We start from the raw sequence: 20,970 nt of genomic DNA on the forward strand, positions 1-20,970 counted from the left end.
GTCAGACTGCTGTCACTTTCATGCACAATGTGGCTGGAAAGCAAAGGTCAGGCCTGGAAGGGCTGCGAGGCAGGGGACTTTAATTATGTGCTGACGGCTTGGTTCCCCTCATCATGCAACAGGTACAGGTCCCAGACAAGAACTGTCCCTCATTGGGGAGACAATCCCAGGAGGCCCATGACACAGTGGGGAAGGGAGAGAGAAGGAGGGAAGGTAAGGAACAGTGGGTTAATGAATGGATTACCACCTCAAGCAGCTGGCATCCGCCTTCTGGGGCCACTGAGAAACAGCACAGTGCCCTTCACTGAGGGGCACATATTTACAGACCAAGTCCTGAGCCTCCCTGGTTAAGCACTGCCTGGCCTGGCCCACCTGCAGCCCAGCAGACTCTGGCTTCCAGAAGTTCTCAGGCCCTGGCCAGTGTGGCTCCGTTGGTTGGAGTGTTGTTCTGTAACTGGAAGGTCACGGGTTCGATCCCCGGTCAGGGCACATACTCAGGTTGCAGGTTCAATACCTGGTAGGAGTGCATACAGGAGGCAACCCATTGATGTTTCCCTCTCCCACTGATGTTTCTCTCTCCCCGTACCTTCTCTCGAAAACCAATGAAAAAGGAGGAGGAAGAAAGGAGGAAGGAGGAAGAAAAGCAGCAGGAGCAGCAGGCGTCCCGAGGCTTTGTAAACTGCAGGCGACCCAGGAGGCCCAGGGTCCCCGGAGGGCACAGACGGACACTGTCTCGGCTGGGCCTGCGGTAGGAGAACAGCTGGCTTCAGGCTCGGCCTCTCTGCAGGAGTTTTAGTTTCATCTTCGTGAGATAAGCAGAGTCCACGTTGTCAGCTTTAACTAAGCAGGTCACGTGCAGACGAGCGCGCCCACGAGAAAACCCCTGCCATTTCTTTCTCCTTTCCCCACAGGACACCTCAAACATGTACGTGACCTAAGACGCCCTGACGCGGAGATGGTATCAGTGCCACGGCCGACCTGTCGATATTGGGATAACCTCACTGCACGAAGACCTCCCACTCTGCGGGCGTGAGCTCCCCATCTGGCCGTCCCTGGACCAGGGCGCAGAGCCTTGTCCAGCTCGTGGCTGGACACCACTCCATTCACTCAGGGGGCATGGGACCATATAAATGGGTAAGAAAACACTGTGACATACGGCTCCAGTCTAGTTTTCACATTTGTCTATCGCTTAACACGGAGGAGATAAAAATTTCAACACTTCACAGAAATCCTTGGGTGAGCATCTTACTTCCCTGGGTTTAAAAAACTACCCAGAAACGCAACCACCGAGCAGCACCGGCCTGGAAGTCGGTGTAACTGACTCAGACATAAACGCTCTGACTCCCCGCAGCTCTCGGTGTGAGGCGGGGGTGGGCAGAGCCCTGGTGCTCATCGCGCCCAGACATCACAGCTCCGTAGAAACATTTCCCGCAGCCACAGCTTCCTGCGGGAGCTACGTACGTACCAGAAACTGGAATGTATTCTTTCCTGAGTGCAACCCTGGGTCCCAGAAATGACACGCAGAGTCACAGAAGTCCATTTTATTTAGGCTAAAATGAGTATTATTTATTTAGTGGTTAGTATCACTTTGATTAATCGTCAACAATCCAGGAACAAAATATTGGAAGGCTTCACTGTACTAGTTAAAGAAATCCATTCCGTGTAGAAACACCGTTAATTCCCTTAGTTTAAAACGTCAGGGCCGAGCCCCTTGCGCCTACGAACGACATTTAGAACTCGCGTAACGTCCCACAAGGCTACCTGGACTCGTCAACAAAGCTCACCCCCCCTTCCCCGATACTAAAACAAAGTCTCTTCACGCTGTTGCTCTTCACGTGGCGGGAAAGCAGAGAGAACCGGCCGGCGGCGTCAGAAGCGTCTTTGGAGAAGAAGACCCTGCGCGTCACCAGCTGCTGCCAGGCCTTGCAGAGGTAGGGCCTGGAGTCCCCGCCCGCGTCGCCCGGGCGGCGGGCGGCGCCGGAGGAGCCGTCGCTGGGGTCGGAGGCCGCCTGCATTAGGGTCTGCGTCGTCGCCAGAAGCAGCAGGCGGTACCGGTGCACGAGCTTCTCTAGGAACTGGGCGCACTTCTTCAGCGGCGCCTCCTGGGCGCTCACGCTGTCCCCCCCGTTGGCGCGGTCCACCCAGTAGAAGGCGGACAGGCTGTCCACGACCAGGAGGCCGAGGGCGGGCCGCGCGCACAGCAGCGGCTCCAGCGCGTGCAGCGAGAGCAGCAGCTGGGCGCTGCCGGCGCAGCGCAGCACGGAGAGCCGGCCCAGGCAGCCCCGCACGGCCGCCTCGGAGCCCCGCGCCAGCCTGCGCTCCAGGATGCACGCGAGCCGCAGCAGGTCGAAGTGGCAGTCTGTGTCAATGAACAAGGCTTCCACTTCCAGGCCGCCTTCCGATCTGGGGAGGATACACCGCGCCGTTACATGATAAAGCATTTCGGTTTTTCCCGTGCCTTCGGGACCATGAAATTCAAGAATATTACCTGCGCGAAATTTAAAAACGTCAGTCAAAATGCTGCAGCACAGTCGGAGTGGCGTATAAACGCAAAGTCTGCGAAAATGTCTCGGGGACTCTCCCGGGGGAGGGCCCACAGGCCCTCACACTTAACGGGTGACGCAGCGTTAAGAGTCAAGCGCCGCAGATCTGGGCCTCCCCCAAACTCTGCTGCTCCCTAAGGTGCACACTAGCTCTGGGCTCTGGTCCCCCCGTACCCGGTCTCTCCTTCCTTAAACATAAAGACCCCAGTTGGGGAAGGCAGTGTGCCCAACTTAAAGACGACCTTTCTTCGTCTCCCTTGCAGAGAGGGGTTCCCGGTGTCTTCGCTGCAGCCAACCAGACACACGGCGACGTCTGCCGGGATTTCTAGTCCCGCTTTCCTGATGCACGTGTCCCTTCTGCTCTCTGGAGGGGGAGGGGAGCAGCCACCTGGAAACAGTGAGGAGGGCGGGCGGCCCTACGGAGCAGGAGGACAGGAGGCGCTCAGGACTTGGACCACAGCCTGCTCGGACACCCCCGCTTACGGGAGGAGGAGAAGAGGCCTCCATCTGGTAAGCCACGAGGCTGAACGTGCTACACGCAGATGACATAGGCCCTGGTCAGGGTGTCCCAGTGTCACGGGCAATTCCTGACCGCGCCGCTTCACGCCCCTGTGACCGGCTCTCACAGCCTGTGCGTTTGGAACGACATCTGCCCTGGGAATCACTCTCCTGCCATCATAACTCAAAGTCCCCTACTCTGCACTTGGAAGATCCAAATCTTCTGTATCGGTTCCAACTGTCCCTTTCACTGAGGACAGCACCGATTAAGTAAAACACCCTCCAGAGCTTTTCAAAATCCAGCCTTCCAATTCCTGCGAAAACGAAAACTTGCTGAAAGGACTGCCATTTAACTTATGGCTGAACCACAGAACAGAACACCGTGTTACAATGCATTCTTAGGCCCCAAATGACACAGTCTGAGACCCCAGTTACTTCATGTCCTGTTATGACTCGTAAGCCGTTATACGTTGGAACAATCACAAATAATGTGTCGGAAACCGTGCTAGTTGCCACCATCCTGTGTCTAAGGCAGTTACAAAGCTCCCGCCAATTTCCCCAACAATCATAAATTCAATTTACGATTCAAAATTTACACAGAAAGGACTCCCCTCCAAAGGTTCCAGCCTCAAGGAGGGAAACTATTTTCACATTACCAGTTGCTCACGGATGCTCCCATAGAAAGTTAACACAGTGATAAACGTGTTTTCGACCTAGACGTTCAGTGTGCTCCCTCCTGCCACAGCCTGGGGAGCAGAGCTGCCCCAGATACGTCCTTCATCGCCATGTAATACAGGAGAATCACTGCACAGAAGAGTAACAGTAGCGCAGGAAAGCCACGTCTGAACGTGGTCTGCAGGACACAAGGGGCCGTGAGAACCATGAGGGGGACGGTCAGCTCACTGCACCAACCTCCCCCCCACCCCGCCCCAGAGCAGTAGGCAGACCCAGCTGATGAGCAGCTGTGGGCCTTCCCGCGGCCGCTTGCCAACGAGAAATGCTTCTTTACCATATCACACCGGACCCCAATAACACCACCAAGGTAGGAAAAGCAACTTCATCATTTCCCATGGTCACATTTATGGCACTATATACAAGGGGGGACCCCCCCAAAACTAGAATTATCTTCCGGAGGGCCGGCCCTTTGCAGTGCAGGCTTCCCCCACTAGGGGAGTGTCCCAGGTAACGTAGTATCAGTGCACCAGCTGGTGGTGGTGCGAGAGGCTGCGTTTGGACTCAGTGAGTTCTTTTTGAAGACTTTCAACACATTTGCCTGTTTCCTGCGGGGTGATTTACGAGCGCGCCTGTCCACTCCACGCTATCAGCAGTTTCTGAGCAAAAATGCACAACCCCATACCCCACCCTCCCTTGTCACTAGCTCTCACCCCGAGCGACTTTGTTGTTTCCCCGGATGAAAAAAAGTCCTCAAACGGAGGACGTTTTGCTGATGGGGAAGGAGGGAAACAAAACACAGAAGCACCAAAAGGCATTAAGACCAGCACGTTCGAACCCTGTTCTGAGCCGAGGAAACAGTCTCGGCAAGTGGACGGCGTCAAACGGGCAGCGCTTTGAAGGCGGCTGAAGCTTAAACGCGTGGGAGTAAATACACCTTTGTTCTTGTTAATAATTTGTTTGTTTGTTGTTTATTTATTTGTAGCGAGAGGGGAAAGGAGAAGGAGAGGGAGAGAAACATCACTGTGTGGTTGCCTCTCCTGCGCCCCAACTGGGGACCTGACGTGCAACCTAGTCATGTGCCCTGACTGGAAATCAAACCAGCGACACTTGGCTCGCAGGCTGACTCTCAATCCGCTGAGCCACAGCCGCCAGGGCTCAATACACCGTTTTTTATAAATAAACTCCATTTGGGGGGAGCGTTGGCTGCTTTAAGGCTGGGACTTGAATGTTCTGTCCCCAACAGAAAACAGTATTTTTTTTCATCAGATGACTTTCTCTTTAAGAACGCCGAGAGACAGCTAAGGATGCGAACGGAGTCCTGGCTGGGTGAGGACTGGAGGCCCCCAAGTCCCTCTGGGAGCACGGCCTTCTGAAAGGAAGCAGGTCTGCCAGTGAGTCACAGGCGGGGGGAGGAGGGGGCACTGGTTAGCATGGTCCGGCAGGTGTGAGTGCCCAGGACGGAGGCCCGGAACCAGGGACTAACGCGGGAGGGGAAGCCAGGACAGGGACAACGTGCCCGGTTCCGGGCCAGCCCCTCCTGCTGTCCCAGCCCAAGGACAGCCGACCCAGCTTCTGCCAGGTCTCGGCCCCTCTGCGGATCCCGAAGGCGAAGGGGGAGACTGCAGAGTTCTCACAGGCAGGCCTGGAAGGGCCCACCCACGTGGAAGACAGAAGCAAAGCAGGGATTTTTCCTTCACAGAATCCATGTAAATGCCCTAACGTGAGTTCACCTTCCAAACGTATGCTAAGGTCTACCGCTAACAGTCACAAAATAAAAACGCCCTACGCCACGAGGAGGTAAGACCCAAGGCAGCAATGAGGCGCTGGGTACAGAGCAGGGAGCAAACACTCTCCCTGGTGGGTGAGGGGGCGCTTAAAGTTAAGACTGGAAGGCCAGAAACTCAGTTCTCGGGGCGCAGCTACAGCTAGAGGGCTCAGATAAAACCGAAATGGAATGTCAAAGTCGGGGAAGAACAACACTGAAAAAGTAACGTTGAAATCATTTTCTTTACTTTTTACAAAGATTCTATTTGTTTATTCATTTTTGAGAGAGGAGAGGGGAGGCGACAGAGAGGGAGGGGAACACTGAACGGCTGCCTCTTGTGCACGCCCTGCCCAGCAATCCACCCGCCGCCCCCCACTTATGCAAGGGTTCCCGACCCCTGAGCCGCAGGGGTCCGCAGTGTCAGGGGGTTCAGGGGCTCCCGAGAAAACACCTGTTACACGGAGGACACAAAGGGAGGTCAGGGGCAGCAGAGGGGCAGCCGCACCGACTGTACGCGGTTCCAACGGCCCCAACGGAAGGCAGAGGCCGGCCGAAGGCAGTCAGATACGAGGGAGGCCGGCCGTCACGGGCCCGCCCCACCCGTGCTGACGGGGACAGGACAGAAGAAGGCACACCATGCAGGCAGTCACCGAAAGGAAGCGGGAGTGCCTGCCTGCTGTCATCAGACAACATGTTCTCTGAGACCAAGACTGTCCTTAGAGACGAGGAAGGGTATGGCCTCTATCGTGGTAACGACGATTAACGTCCTTCCCTGCACAGTGGCATTCCGTGCGCGCACGTGACCGAAGCAGATCCCCAGAACTTATGCTCTTGCACAACTGAGACTGCGCCTCTGGCCCATTCCGGTTTTCCTTTCCACGGCTACTCTAGACACCTCGTGTAAGTGGAATCACGTTGTTCTGTATTTCACTCAGCACGTCCCCCAGGTCCACCCACGTGGCACCACGGGGCAGGGTTTCCCTCCTGCTCCAGGCTGCGTGATGCTCTCCTGTACGTATGTGCCACAACTTGCTCATCCATTCACCCACGGAACATTCACGGTGCTACAATTTCTTAGCTACTGTGAGCAGTGCTGCTCTGGGCACGGGCATGAAAACATCTCTTCAGTCCCCTGTGCTAAATTCTTTTGGATATGTACCCAGAAATAGGATTGTTACATCATATGGTAGTTCTGCTTTTCTTTTTTTGAGGAACTTTCATACTGTTTCCCACAGTGGCTGCTAGAATTTACACTCCCACCGACGGTGCACAAGGGCTCCCACTTCTCCATGCCCTCACCAACACTTCTTAACGTTTCTGTTTTTTTGATAGCAGCCCTCAATGGGTGTCAGACGACAAAGAAACATATTTTATCGAGATAAACGAGTCAATCCATCGATAAGATGCAATCACTTATTTGTGCCAAATAACCCATGACACCCCAAAGTGCATGAAGCAGAAAGTGACAGACCTAAAAAAGCAGACGACTCAGCAGTGACAGTTGGAGGCGTTAGTAACGGCTGCAAAAGCAAGTCGGGAAGTCGGCGCAGGAACAGAAGACCGGAAACACTCACCCAGCTGGAACTCAGAGACACCAGGGAAGCCCTGGACCCAATCACAGCAGGATACACGCTCTCTCAAGTGCACACGGGACAGGCTCTAGGATAGACCACATGTTTGGCCATAAAACAAGTCTCAGTAATTTAAGAAGACTGAAGTCACAGATGTTCTCTGATCAGAAACAATGAAAATAGAAATCAAAGCTGTAAATCTTCTTGGCCTTGGACTAGATAATGGCTTCTTAACTATACCAAAAGCATAAAAAAGAACAAAAAAAAAAAAAAAGAAACCCAGACAACTGGACATCATCGAAATTAATAACTTCGAGTCCTGGCAGGATAGCTCAGTGGGTTAGAGCATCGTGCTAATACGCCAATATTGCAGGTTCGATCCCCGGTCAGGGCACATACAAGAGTCGACCAATGATGCATCAGTAAGTGGAACAACAAATCAATGTTTCTTGTTCTCTCTCTTTCTCCCCCTCTCCCAAATTCTCTAAAAAGGCAAGTTAAACAATTTATAACTTTGTGCTTCCGTGGATATCATCAAGATAGTGAAAAGACAACCCACAAAATATAAAACCAAAATATTTACAAATTCTACATTTAAAAAGAGACGTGTGTCCAGGATATATGAAGGACTCTGACAACGCAATAGGAAAATGGGCAAAAGACCTGACATGTCTCCAAATTACATACACCAATTGCTAGTAAGATCCTGCAGAGAAGTGTAACATCACTAGTCTCTAGGGAAACACAACCGAAATCACAATGAGGTGTCACTTCGTACTCACTAGCAAACCATACTAAAAAAGCCAGACAGTTGGAACCGTCACATGCTCCGTGCTGGCGGCAGGTAAACCGCGCAGCTGCTTTGGACACAGCAGTCTGGCGGTCCCACAAAAGGGTAACGACAGTTGCCACGCAGCCTAGCCGTCTGCCTGGCGGGCGTTACCCTAGAGAACTGAGAACATACAGCCAGCGAAAAACATGTACACAAGTAACGACGCATCACTCCTAACAGCCAGAAAGTAGAAACAACTCAGATGGCCATCAGCTGAAGAACGGCTGACAGTTGTGGTCCCTCCATACGCAGTACAGCGCTCAGCAATGAAAACGGAACACTGCTGACGCAGAGGAAAAGCAGCCGGTCACAGAGCCACGTACAGTACGACTCCAGGGACCTGAAACGTCCAGAGGGGGGAACCGCGAGTCAGGGAGCAGGCGCCTGGGGCTGCGGAGCGTGGGAGGAAGTGGGGAGCAACTGCCAACAGGCGCGCGTTTCCTTGGGGACATTGAAATGTGCGAAAATCAACGTTGGAGATGGTTGTGTAACTCTGTGAATACTAAAGCCACCAAATCGTACATTTAAATGCGGGACCTGCATCTCCACAAAACTTATATTAAAAACAACAACCTCCGCACACCCCCTTCTCTGTAAGCTTCCCCGCGGGAGGCAGAGCTAACGGGACGAGGCGGTGTGCGTTTTCCCGACTGCAGAAATGGTAACAGGACAACGGGCACCGAAGCCCTCCGTGATCCCCAGACTCCCAGGGAGCAGGGACTAGTAACAGAATCCCCACAAACACTCTGTGCTGGGGTAAAAGAGGGGAGCTGATTCCGAAGACCCACCGCCACCCAGCCAAGCTTCATCTCATGGGACGCAGACAAGGACGGCTTGGAAGTGCCCTGTCCTGACCTGCATCTCAGCTGTTACAGGTTCGCCTGCAGAGCGTCTCGCTAGGAGTGTGGGAATATACGGGGAAAGTACTCATGTTTCAGAACTCAATTTATGACACTTCTGTTTGAGATTGTTTTTACCATGCACAGGTGAGTCTTCATCGGCAAACAGACATGGTTCTATTTCTTTCAAGGACCTTCTGCCTTCAAGCCGGGCAAGGAGCTTCAAAAGAAAAAAGAGCGAGAAAAGGAAAAGTCACTACCGAAAAACACCAAGTCCTAAAGATCCACATTTATATAATGTTCCAAAGGCCTATAACGGCAGCCGAAACCAATCCAAGGCCTAGGTCGCTACCTGCCCCTCAGCCGCCCCCTCAGACCCCCCCTGACAGCACCAGGGGGACCCAAAGGCATCCACACAGCATCCCTGGAGCGGGGGTCCTGGACTCAGCTGCGCGGTCCCTGGCGCGCACTTCAGGGACTGGGGAGGGGCTCAGGCCGCAGCGACAACGGGACCAGTGCTCGCGCTCAGACTTGGAGGCAGAGCCGCAAGGCTGCAAGCGCACCGTAAGCGCGGTGGGCGCTGTAACAGACACTCGCGTGGGCGCCGTGAAGCATGAACGCGGGGCGGGCGAGCCCACGCTGTGTGAGAGGCGCCCTGAATGCCGAAGGGGGGGCTTTCGGGTATGTCCTCAGGACGCCCTGACGCACGTGCCTGCTTTCCCTCTTCCTGGAATGTCCGGGCCGTTCCCTGAATTAAATTCCCTACGGCCCAGACTAATGGACAAACAAAAATCCCACACATTCTTCAAGGCCGCTCCTTCCACGAAGCCATTACTGTACTTAAGAGCACATTACCAGCCTGTCTCCCTGATCTGGATGTAAAAGCTTAAAAGGAAGTTGGCTCACCACCCATTCCAAATGCTTAGCATTTGGCAGAAACTTGGTAGCTGCCTGGCACGTCAAAGGCAAACAGCGCACGGGCAGGTGGACGTGGGGGAGCGTGAAGAGCGTGAAGAACCTCAAACCACCTAGACGTTCACGTATTGGGACAATGTGTGCCAACTCCCACTAAACGAAAGGCCACGAGCACTCTCACGGCCCTCATCAAAGTTCTCGGTGCTCACTGACAAAGCCCGTCTCAGAGGCCATCGGTCATACACCCCCAATGCCTGTGGAGCGGAACGCGTATCACATAGAGGGTTTTAGACATGCTCATGCCAGAGCACGGAATGCTCAGAGCCGATTAACCAGAAGTCAATGGCACTGGGATGAAGGCTCGGTTCCCCGACCTCTGTGATCAGTCTGTCTGCGGCCGGCCAGCTGCGGTGAGGACTCGGGCATCCAGGGCCACCTGCAGAAGCCACCGTCCCCACGACACCCCCCAGCCTGCCGCCCCACCTCGGGGAGGCACTTCCACCACAGACTGAAGACAATGCTGCGTGGGTTCACTAAGGATTTAGGAGGACGTCTGCTTCAGGCAAAAGGTCTGGTAGCGCTCAGCCGTCTTTACCTTCATCCGAAACAATTTTGTTAGATTGTATCGTGACAGCTGTCATAGCAGGGGGCACTTAAAAAACCTTTCAAAACGGGTGAATTTTTGTGCAGCTACTTTAATACTGAAGACGGAAGGAAACACGCAGCATGTTCAGCACACTGTGCTTTATGATTTCAAGAAAGGTAAAGACGCAGCTGAAACGCACACACAGACGTGTGCCGCGTGCGGGGAAGGCGCCGTGGCTGAGCAGACGTGTCAGAGTGCTTGCGAGGTTTCTCGGTGCCGCGGCCACTTGGGCCGAACAACCCTCTGCTGAGGGGCTGCCTCACGCACTGGGAGACGTTCAGCATCACCCCTGGCCTCTCCGCACTGGGAGCCACTAGCGGGAGGCAGCCGACACACCCAAAATATCCAACTCAGTAAAGTTACTGGTAAAAATGAAAAAATATCTTTTTTACGGAAAACACCAGGTGGACTTCTCGGCCAGCCCCGTACACAACCGAGGGAAAGTAAGCGAGGAGCTGGGCTGTGTCGGTGCAAGGGGCAGGGCACTTCGTCACCGTGCACATGGCCAGAGCACACTGGCCCTTGTCACGGTAGTTTTCCAATAGAGGACTGTTCCTTCTCATGTGAGGAACTGGGCTCCTCCGGCATTTTGAAAACTGACTTGTTTTTTAGAGCACATACTAGGCCTGACTCTTCAATAAAATGTTTGTCTAACTTAAATGTAAATAACAACTGTCACGTACTATATGGTTAAATTTCATTGTTTTTTAGTACGATATATTCCCGGAAGGACTGCTGCTTTAATAATTAGTATTTTTAAAAGCAGTCACCCTGCCCTGGCCGGTGTGGCTCAGTTGGCTGGAGCTCCGTCAAAAATGAAAAGGTCGCGGGTTTGAGTCCCGGTCAGGGCACATGCCTAGGCTGCATGGTCAGTCCCATGTCAGGGCGTGTACAAGAAGCAACCGATCGACGTATCTCCCCCCACCCCATCTCCTCTCTCTAAAATCAATAAGCATGTCCTCGAGGAAGGATTTAAGTAAAATAAATAAAAGCAATCATCCCATAAAAGGAAAAGGAAAATAGGTATAATTATATAAAAAGCCAAGCAAAAAGTACTGTAATACCTGACTACTCAAGCAGCATTAATGTCTGCGGAAATTATAAGGACTAAATTTTAAAGTAAGGACATTCCACAAGTCAGTAATTCCATTAAACGCATACTTAAAATTTCATTAGGAAGTTATCTCAGCCTGTGCTTTAAAATTTCATCTGGACAGAAAAATCACTGTGTGCAAGAGCCCAGACAGAGACCGTGCAGCACAGAATCAAAAGTGCGGGAGTTTAAAGTTCCTCCGCTGCAGGTGGAGGAGCTGCGCCGCAAAAACGCTCACGGCGATTCCACAGCCCAGGGAGGAGAGGTTTCCTAACGGGGACCCCAGGCGCAGGAAGGAGACCCCAGCGATCAGCCTGTGCCTCTGCCCACGGCCTGCCTGCAGGGCCCGCCCGCTCTGCGTGGTCCTTGGGCCCGACGCAATGAGAACGTTTCAGGGCACCACCCGCCAGCTGTGGGAGGTCCAGGACGAGGAGGACGCGGAAATGCGGCGGGCGCTGCGTTTGGAACGAGAAAGGTCCCGAGGGGCCGGGAAGACAGAGGGTAGGTCCCAGCCGACAAGGAGGGAGTGGGTGGCAAAGCCGTGCAGGCGGACGCACAGAAGGGACAGCCGTGGAGCTGGGGGGGCCTGCCTCGTTCCCACGTGGGAACCCCGGGGGGCCGGCAGCGGAGAGAGGACCGAGATGCAGAAGCCGAGGGAAACGGCCGCAGGGCTGAACCCCAGCAGGAGCGACGTCCGTGAGGAGGACAGACGGCCCGCATGGAAACCGCGTCACAAGCAGCGAGGCTGCCCTTTCCTTCCAGAGCAAAGGTACCTGCTCCATTTTACAGGAGGGCGCTCAGCGGAAACCAGGATCGTGAACACACACCATGTATGTTAATACGTATCGTGCCCCGTACAGACCGGACGGAGAAGCAGGAGCTGCCACGTTGGCGCCCAGGCAGGCGGACTTCGGCGCAGAGAAGGAGACACACAGGGACGCTACCGAACAACAGAAGGGCCGACCGCCGGGAACACATGTGATCTCAAACGTGTGCGGGCCAAAGAGGGCACGTATGTAACAGGACAGCCCGCCCAGTACCAGCACAACATACATGTTCTTCGAGTGCAGAGGGGCGACGCGGACGCTGCCTGCTGCAGAGAAGCGCCCACAGACGCCCCCAGCGGCCCCGCCCCGCTCCGGGCTGCTCCACCGCGCGGCCGCCTGCGACCGCGTTCAACTGCGGCCGGCCTGGGCCCCAGCCCCGGCCCGTGGGGACTCGGATGTCAGCCCCGTCTGCGCACGCAGAGGAGCCGCTGCGAGGACGCGCTGGTCTCGGAGGGGCCCGCGCCACGGGGTGGGGGCGGCTCCGGGGGCACAGGTGGGGTGCACAGGTCAAGGACGCAAAGGTGGGGCGGGGTGCATAAGTCGGGGTGCGCAGGCCTGGGAGATGAGCAGGTGGGCGAGTGCACAGATGGGGGTGCACGGGGGGTGCACGGGGGGGCGGGATTCACAGGCGAGGCGCACAGGGAGCGGGGTGCACATGTGGCGGGACTCCAGCCGCAGAGCCGGCCCGCCCCGAGCCGCGGACGGAGGCCCCCCCGCCTTCCGGCCTCCCCGCCCTGTCCCCGTTTCCTCCCGCTCCCAGCCCGGCGACTCTCACCTCCGTCCCCGACTCCGCTCTGTGGACGTCGTCACACATGGCCCCGAAGGCTCGGCGCACCCGGCACTCAACTTTCCCGCCACCAGCGCCCTGTACCGCGGCCGACACCGCCTCCGCGGGGCAGCCAACCACTCCGGCGCGCCGACCCGCTGACCCGGACGCGAACGTGCGCGCAGCGCCGCCCTCGGCCGGCCGGGGCGGAAGTGGGCCTGCGCAGGGGGCGGGCGTGCGCGGCAGTGGGCATGCGCGGCAGGGCGTGGGGTCAGCAGACGCCAGACGCCATCGCGGAGCGGGACGCCGCGGGACTGTTCCCTGCCTCAGCTCCGGTTCGTCCTTCTCAGGTAAAACTAACAGCGCGTGCTTCGGGGCGTTTTACTGCTAGCGGAAGCGTTACTGGGTGAGCAGACTTCCCTTGGGCCATCCCGGGGGTAGAAGCCTCTGGCCGCTGCGTCTGCGACTCACGGGGAACTCGGAGGGGAGAAAACCACCGAGTCTGAAAGAACGTGGGAACCACACGGAGCCTGCGCGTTTATCTGGCTCTTCCCGGAGGGGGAGGAGTTCCGTGACTGTCGGTTAGCGCGTGTCGGGCAGACAGACACGGAGGGGGAGCTTCGGGCCGCGGAGTGCGGGCCGCGGCCGGGCCTAGCGCCGGGTTCCGGGCGCGCGACGGGGAGTGAGGTGCGCGCGGAGGGCTGCCCCGGGGCTGTTCCTGAAGCCTCGCTCCCCAGCGGCTGCGTCTGTCGTCTTGTCCTCGCGCTTGCCGGTGTCTTCGGTAAGAAGCAGCGACAGACACCGGCAACGCCCCCGACAGCGCCGCCCCCTCCCGAGCGCTGTGTTCTAATCGGTGGAGGCGGGCGCGGGCCCCCATCTTGCGGGCGGACGAGGAAATGGCGCCGCCGGCGGGGCGCACGTGCGCGGGCCGACCCTCCGGAGCGGACCAGCACGTGAACGGGAAAGCGGAGCCCGCGACTACGGACAGTTCCGTAGGGAGGACCGATGGGAGGCTCGGAAGGAAGGAGCGAGCGCAGGACGTAGGGAAACGTGTCGGACGGAAGGCCGCCGGGGGGCGGGGCCCGGGCCGCGGGGGGTGCTGGGAGGCCGGGGGGCGTGGTCAGCTTCGGTCGCGGGGCCCCGCCCCCCTCGGAGCCCAGACGGCGCGGGGAAGCGGCGCAGGTGCAGGTCCGCCTGGGGCCGGGGCCCACGGAGGCGCGGAGGTTCTGGTCCGGGGGCCGCTGTTTTCTCTGCGGTAGGAAGGGAGCGGTCGGAGTCCTCCCGGGAAGCGGATCTCCGCCACAGTTCCCCGCCCGCGGGCTGCGCTGGAAGCTTGGCTTCAGAAAACGGGTCGGGGCCGTTCCAGCGCCCGGCGCGGCAGGGGTCGCAGCCGTGAAGCGCTACCCTCTGTGCAGCAGGGCAGCCGTCGTCACAGCCCCGGGGGGGGCCCGCAGCCCGCGTCGTCCGTAACCGCGGGCGGCGACACAGCTTTGCTGCCCGAGTCGCAGGCTCCTGGAACGCAGGCTGGGTTTCGGGGCTCGCGCTGGATCCTGATGTCACAGACGCCTAGACTTCCAGCCCGGAGCTGGCGCTCACGACCGGGGTCCGCGGGACGCACCGCCGGGACCTTGGTCGCTAAAGGGAACAACTGCCGGGAACGGCCCGCGCGGCCCCTGCCTCGCCCTGTGTCTTGGGGCGCAGCGCCGAGGCGGGTTCGCAGGGAGCCTGCCGGCCGTTACTAGTTATGGTTCTGGCCTGTGGCGCGGGCGGCGTTACCGCGTCAGTGTCAGAGCGCACTTTCCTGGAGCGGAAAAGTTTCCGGCGAAGAAATGTGTTTTTCGCCCGTTTATTCTTCTAAAACCCTGAGGGGTGGCACGGGCTCATGAAATGTGTCTCGCAGGTAATGCTGACGTTTCTCACTGCGTAGATTAAAGTAGTTTTGGTCGCAAGTCACAGGACACGCAGCACTTGGGGATCTAAGTAGTGAATGGCGTATATTTGGTCAGCTGCAAGCATAGGGCTGAGACGGTCCTCAGGGCCGATGTTAACGAGAGGCTCAGGTCCACAAGGACCCGACTCTCATTCTCCACCTGGGCGTCCGCGCCTGCAGCGCCCATCCCCGAGGCCGGGCGGGGCACCCATCCCTGAGGCCGGGCGGGTCATCCCCGAGGCCGGGCGGGTCATCCCCGAGGCCGGGCACCCATCCCCGAGGCCGGGCGGGGGCGCTCTGGCTGAGCGAGGGGTGGGCGCAGCACAAGAGGACCGGAGGTCGGAGAGGTCGGGGCGGGGCGGGGCACGTGCTGGGGGGCGGCCTCTACCTCAGTGCACCTCTCACAGCGAGGACGCCCAGGTGCAGGGCCCCGGGTCTGGGTCGCCCTGACACGCACTTCCGGATAGAGCCAATGTCCGCTCACCTGCGAGGAACCGGTTTCAGACGGAAGGCTGGACGCCTGGGTGGCCGCCGTGCCCTGGGGGCTCCGGCCCCTCGTGGGGGTGCAGGGGGTCCCTGTGGACACCTGGCTGGGCGTCCTGCCCGGCATCCGGGCTGGTGCTCCAGAGACACCCCTCGCCCCCTGAGAGGCTGCCCGAGGCACTGTCGTAAGTGGCGGGTAGAACCAGGAAGGTGTCCGTCACTTTGGAGGGGGAGCCGGCAGGCTCTTACAGAAGTCTGCGCTCCTTAGCTCTGATGCGTGAGTCTGCTTCTAGGGTTCATCCTCAAGTCCTGCACCCGTTCCGCTCCTGGGGGTAGGCCCCTGGGGCCCGCTGTCATGGGTTGTAAGTGTGGGGCTTAGAGCCCCTGACCGGCTCTGCCCCCGCCCCCCGGCTTCCTCTGCGGGGAGGGGTGTGGGGCCTGCCGGAGCGCCGCTGTCGCCGGGCGGTGCTGCTGGGTCTGTGTGCTTCCCTGCCCTGCCTGCGGGGAGGGGTCGCACCCCGTCTCACAGGTGGGTACTGGGAGGCCCCGAGGGGGGTCGCGGCCCTGCAGCCCTGCAGCTCGTGAGAGCCCCGCTCTGCCTGACTACAGCCTGGGTTCTTCTCACATGTTCAGCTGCTTCCAGAAGGTGCGGAGATCGAACGCCCTCACAGCTCCCGTCTGTGACTCCTTACTTGCTTTTTTAAAAATTAAATGTATTGCAGTAACATGGCTTAGTAATGCATTTTAGGTGTACAGTTCTGTAACCCGTGATCTGCATAGTCTGTTGTGTGCTCACCTCTCGCCCCAAGTCTAGTCTCCTTCCATCACCGTGTATTTGACCCACTTGTGACCTTTGTTTTCTTTTGTTTTGTTTTGTTTTGAAAAAAGAAGCAGAGCCATGGCCCGCGGCCCCAAGAAGCACCTGAAGCGCGTGGCGGCCCCAAAGCACTGGATGCTGGACAAGCTGACCGGGGTGTTTGCCCCCCGACCGTCCACGGGCCCCCACAAGCTGAGAGAGTGCCTGCCACTCATCATCTTCCTGAGGAACAGGCTGAAGTACGCGCTCACCGGGGACGAGGTGAAGAAGATCTGCATGCAGCGGCTCATCAAGGTCGACGGCAAGGTCCGCACCGACATCACCTACCCCGCGGGCTTCATGGACGTGATCAGCATCGACAAGACCAGTGAGCACTTCCGTCTGGTCTACGACACCAAGGGCCGCTTTGCTGTGCATCGTATCTCGCCGGAGGAGGCCAGGTACAAGCTGTGCAAAGTGAGGAAGATCTTCGTGGGCACCAAATCCATCCCGCACCTGGTGACCCATGACGCGCGCACCATCCGCTTCCCTGATCCCCTCATCAAGGTCAACGACACCGTTCAGATTGATTTGGAGACGGGCAAAATTACCGACTTCATCAAGTTCGACACTGGGAACCTGTGTATGGTGACCGGAGGGGCCAACCTGGGAAGAATTGGCATCATCACCAACAGAGAGAAGCACCCCGGTTCCTTCGACGTAGTTCACGTGAAAGACGCCAATGGCAACAGCTTTGCCACCAGGCTCTCCAACATCTTTGTCATCGGCAAAGGCCACAGAGCGTGGATCTCCCTTCCCCGGGGCAAGGGCATCCGCCTCACCATCGCCGAAGAGAGGGACAAGAGGCTGGCGGCCAAACAGTGGGCCAAGTGAGCCTGCGCCGTGCTGAGGAGGGTCCCTGTGCCTGATAAAGGTCGCCCGGCCCGGAGAAGAAGGGGGGTGGGGAGTGGGCACGTTCACTGAAGCGCTGATCCCTCACAGCCTGCGTTTCGTCCCTTGTTCTATGGGACTTCACAGCCACAGAAGTGTGACATTCCCTTCCTCTGCATCTGCAGCCTTTCTCACTACACCCCCTCCTCTCTGGGGGTGCCCCGGGGCTTACGCTCCCTGTCAGCTTGTCGCCAGCGCTGCTCCTGCAGAGCTGGCCTTCCATTGTCCGTTTATTCCCTTCCAGTAGCCTGCCTGCCTGCCTTCCTTCCTCCCTCATGGCTGCATCGGGAATTAGAGTGTTTCCTATGTATATTTGAGTTCGTGCTTTCTTGCGAAATTGTTTTCCGTGTTTATGTGATTGCAGTTGACATTTTAATATAGACTTTAGTTGATAACATAATAATACTGGTTTATTAAGTGTAACAAGTAAGATGTTAATAATTAGTGAGACTGGTTCCAGGAACATGGGAACTCTACTGTCTTACCAATTCTTCTGTAAATGTGAAATTCTTTTAAACAATAAAGCTTATTAAAAATACATGTGTGCAAAGGTGAGTTTCGTAGATAAAAAGATACTATTTAATCTGGCAAGTTAGTGTATTTTATCACCTCGTATTAAAACTAAAATAGGTAAAGGGTGACAAATATTAATACCGTGTTTTTCTTAAAATTTTATTCATTTATTTTTAGAGAGGGGAAGGGAGCAAGAGAAACGTGGCTCTCACACGCCCCCAACTGGGGGCCTGGCCTGCAACCCAGACATGTGCCCTGACTGGGAATCGAACCAGGGACCTTGTGGTTCCCAGACTGGAGCTCAATCCACTGAGCCACGCCAGCCAGGGTTCACAATATCTTTACTAGTTTTGTATTAAAAATCCCAATAACTCATGTTAAAAGACTAAAACATTCCATATACATTATAAGTTAATGGTTTATAAGTTTATTTTTAACTACCAGGGGCGAAGGAATACTCTGCCTGGTTTAAATAAAGTACGGTTGAATTAGGAAGCTCATTCCTGCTTGTCTCCCCAAACCTGTCAAGCTGAAATATCTAACTTTATTTTTGATCTTCACATTTGTAAGGGATAAATAATTGATGAGCACAGGAATTCTCGGAATAGCTGAATAGCTTATGCTCAGCACTAAACTATTTCTAAGTGTCCTTAGGCATCAACCCAAAATGTATATCAGAAAGCTGTCAGTTGGCACTGGGAAGTGCCGTGGCATGGATTAGGGCTCTGGAACGAGAAATGCAGCAAGAGGGGGTGCCAGCTCCACTGGTGCTTAAACTGCTTGCTGGGGGGCGGGGGGTGTTGTTTATTGTTTATTACACATTCCTTTAATGTCTGGTAAGACTAGATCCTCTCAGAGGGTAGACTAATTTCAGCAAAATCTGATGGAGAGCAGAAACTTCAACATGAGCTGGAGAAAGGGTATGATTTAAGTTTTTATTGCGATAGCACACTTCTCCGCCACAGCGCCCCTAGGCTCTCCTGAGCCTCCCCGGGTCCCGTACCACATTTTTCGGCGCCCAGTGCAGCAGTGTTGACCGGAGGGACGGTGCCGTGGAGCAGAGCTGCAGAGTGCGGTCATCCTAACTGACACGTCGTGCCTGTGGAGTAAAGACGCGCTTCCCTGTCCCCACAGCCTTTGTCCACCCCTGTTCCACAGTTCAGTTATACGAGTCTATTTTAGACACTTAACAAAACTTTTTTTTAAGTCGATTTTGAGAGGCAGAGGGTGAGAGATTGAATTGTTGCTCCATGCACCCATGCGCTCAGGGCTCGGTTCCCATCGCGCCCCGACCCAGGATGGAGCCCGCAACCCTAGTGTGCCAGGAGGGCGCTGTAACCGAGGAAGCCACCTGGCTAGCGCTTGACAACTTCAGATGCTTCATAAGAGCAGAATCACGCAGTATTTGTCCTTCCTCGAAATCTCCTTATTTAAAAGGCTGAACAGTAAGTACTCCACTGCATGTGCAACAGCGCGTTTTCTTTATCCACTTTTCCATTGATGGATTTCTGTTCGCTGCCTCTCCTAGTGACTGAAGATCTTGAGGTCAGGGACTGGGATTGATCTATGTTTACAATCATGACGCAGTGTTGAACGATGAGTGAATGGACGACGGCTCTCCTATGTTAGAGTACAAATGTTTGCATCATTCCCAGTAAACCAGTAATTCTCAAGTCCTGCAAGGGGGTGAGGAGAGAGGGTCATACATCATTTGGGGGACTTCCGATGACAGAGACCTTCACGTAGTGGTGTGTGCCCTCCCATCTTCTGCGAGGCACACCCCGAGGCAACCACTATTAATGGAGGGAGCGCGTCATAATGAGGGTAGTAAGGCTGTTGAATAAAGGGTTGATCACCATCATTGAGCTTGAGGTGTACACTGGTTTTCCAGTGCTCTTCGCCTGTTGTCTCCTGGGGTGCCTGGCACATGGTGGGTGCACAATACCCACTGGTTGAATACCTACTGAGTTTCTAATTCATTCTTTTGACCACTTCAAGGGTTCTCTGGACTCCACTATTTCTGCTAGTCATCTCTTAGTTGCTCTTTGGAAACTCCCACCCACCCACTGCCCCGGCTGAACTTAATATTTTTCTCTTTGGTTTTTGGTTTTTATAATTTCTGTGATATATCTAAGGATTTTTTTTTTTCCCTTGTATTTGCTTGGAGCTCATAATGCTGCTTGTATCTGCAGCTTGATATCTTTCATTAATTTGGGGACATTCTCAACCATTATCTCCTCAAATATTGCTTCATCTCCGTTCTCCATTTCCTCTCCTTTAGAACTTCACTTACATAAAATTTAGTCCTACATCTGTTTCTTTCTCTTCTGTGGTTTCCATCCTGTTGTCTCTCAGTGCTTCATACTAGATATTTTTTTCTAACCTATCTTCTGATTTATTAATTCTCTCTTCAGAAGTCTCTAATAGGCCCTGGCAGGTGTGGCTCAGTGGATTGAGCGCTGGCCTGCGAACCAAAGGGTCACCGGTTCAATTCCCAGTCAGGGCACAGGCCTGGGTTGTGGGCCAGGTCCCTGGTTGAGGACCCCATTTTTAGAAGTCACCAATAGGAGGTTAAATCCATGTATTGAGCTCTAATTTTGGCTATATTTAACCCTATAATTACAGTTTCCAGTGCTTTGTGAGTTCTAGAGTCTGATCTCTTGAAACGTTCAGCACAGTTATTTTTACACCTTTTAGTAGAACTCCCTTATTTTGATCCCCTGTGGGTCTGCTGTTGTCTGTTTCGCTGGGCTTTGACTGACTTGGCTTCTCATAAGCTTAGTTATTTTTTATTGTATGCAAGACATTGTGTATTAGTGATTGCAGAAATAACTCGAATACATTAATGCTGTTCTGCTAGAGTAGATGTGCTGGCATCTGCTTTACAGGAGCTTAGGAACACTTGCAGTTCCAGGTAAGGTTGCTCTGCCAGAGGCCTTGAGAGGGTGGGAAGCTGGGCTTCAGTCTGTCCTCATTCCTGGAACTTCCCAACCAGGGTACGGGGTCTTTTCCAGAGCTCCCCTTCATGGTACGTCCCCTCTTGCAAAGCTGTCAGAAGTATCTGCTCAGCTTCTCAATCTCCCGGTTGCCCTTTTTAGGAGTTGGGTGCTGTGGAAGGACAGGAGGCCTGAGGCCGGACGCACCTCCTTGGGTTAAATGAGTTCCTGGCTGTGGTGTTAGTCCCCCCAATGCCTCCCCACAAACCAGTCTTGTCTTCAGCAGCTTTTCTAAACATTCTCAGCGGAAGAGTTGCTCCCCATTCTCTAGTCCGCCATTTTTAGAACATACCAATTCAGTCCTTATTAAAATTTCATTTTTACTAGAAAA

The 20,970-nt window shown here is 55.3% G+C and overlaps 2 protein-coding genes across 2 annotated transcripts; one reads left to right on the plus strand and one right to left on the minus strand.

Moving 5' to 3' along the window:
• Nucleotides 1-1,586: 1,586 nt before the first annotated feature.
• On the minus strand, nt 1,587-13,156 carry XRCC2 (X-ray repair cross complementing 2). The gene is made up of 3 exons (XM_090287720.1): nt 12,980-13,156; nt 8,862-8,943; nt 1,587-2,488 (listed from the first exon to the last, which is right to left on the minus strand). Exons 1-3 carry the CDS (start codon nt 13,016-13,018, stop codon nt 1,758-1,760), a joined length of 852 nt encoding a protein of 283 aa, XP_090143846.1. The 5' UTR covers nt 13,019-13,156; the 3' UTR covers nt 1,587-1,757.
• A 3,095-nt stretch (nt 13,157-16,251) lies between these two features.
• Nucleotides 16,252-17,668, plus strand: LOC150002381 (small ribosomal subunit protein eS4, X isoform-like). Its single transcript, XM_090287719.1, has one exon. It carries the CDS (start codon nt 16,282-16,284, stop codon nt 17,071-17,073), a length of 792 nt encoding a protein of 263 aa, XP_090143845.1. The 5' UTR covers nt 16,252-16,281; the 3' UTR covers nt 17,074-17,668.
• Nucleotides 17,669-20,970: the final 3,302 nt, after the last annotated feature.

The sequence above is a fragment of the Furipterus horrens genome, unplaced genomic scaffold, assembly GCF_987537825.1.
Source record: "Furipterus horrens unplaced genomic scaffold, mFurHor1.1.pri manual_scaffold_9, whole genome shotgun sequence".
Classification (NCBI taxonomy): Eukaryota; Metazoa; Chordata; class Mammalia; order Chiroptera; family Furipteridae; genus Furipterus; species Furipterus horrens.

What these genes read in the sequence shown, in the direction of transcription:
- LOC150002381 (XM_090287719.1), top strand. Translation starts at nt 16,282, where the DNA reads ATGGCCCGCGGCCCCAAGAAGCACCTGAAGCGCGTGGCGGCCCCAAAG.
- XRCC2 (XM_090287720.1), bottom strand. Translation starts at nt 13,018, where the DNA reads ATGTGTGACGACGTCCACAGAGCGGAGTCGGGGACGGAG. An exon ending in GAGCGGAGTCGGGGACGGAG is followed by an intron (nt 8,944 to 12,979) that starts GTGAGAGTCGCC and finishes TTTCTTTTGAAG; the next exon opens with CTCCTTGCCCGGCTTGAAGG. An exon ending in TGAAGACTCACCTGTGCATG is followed by an intron (nt 2,489 to 8,861) that starts GTAAAAACAATC and finishes AATTTCGCGCAG; the next exon opens with GTAATATTCTTGAATTTCAT.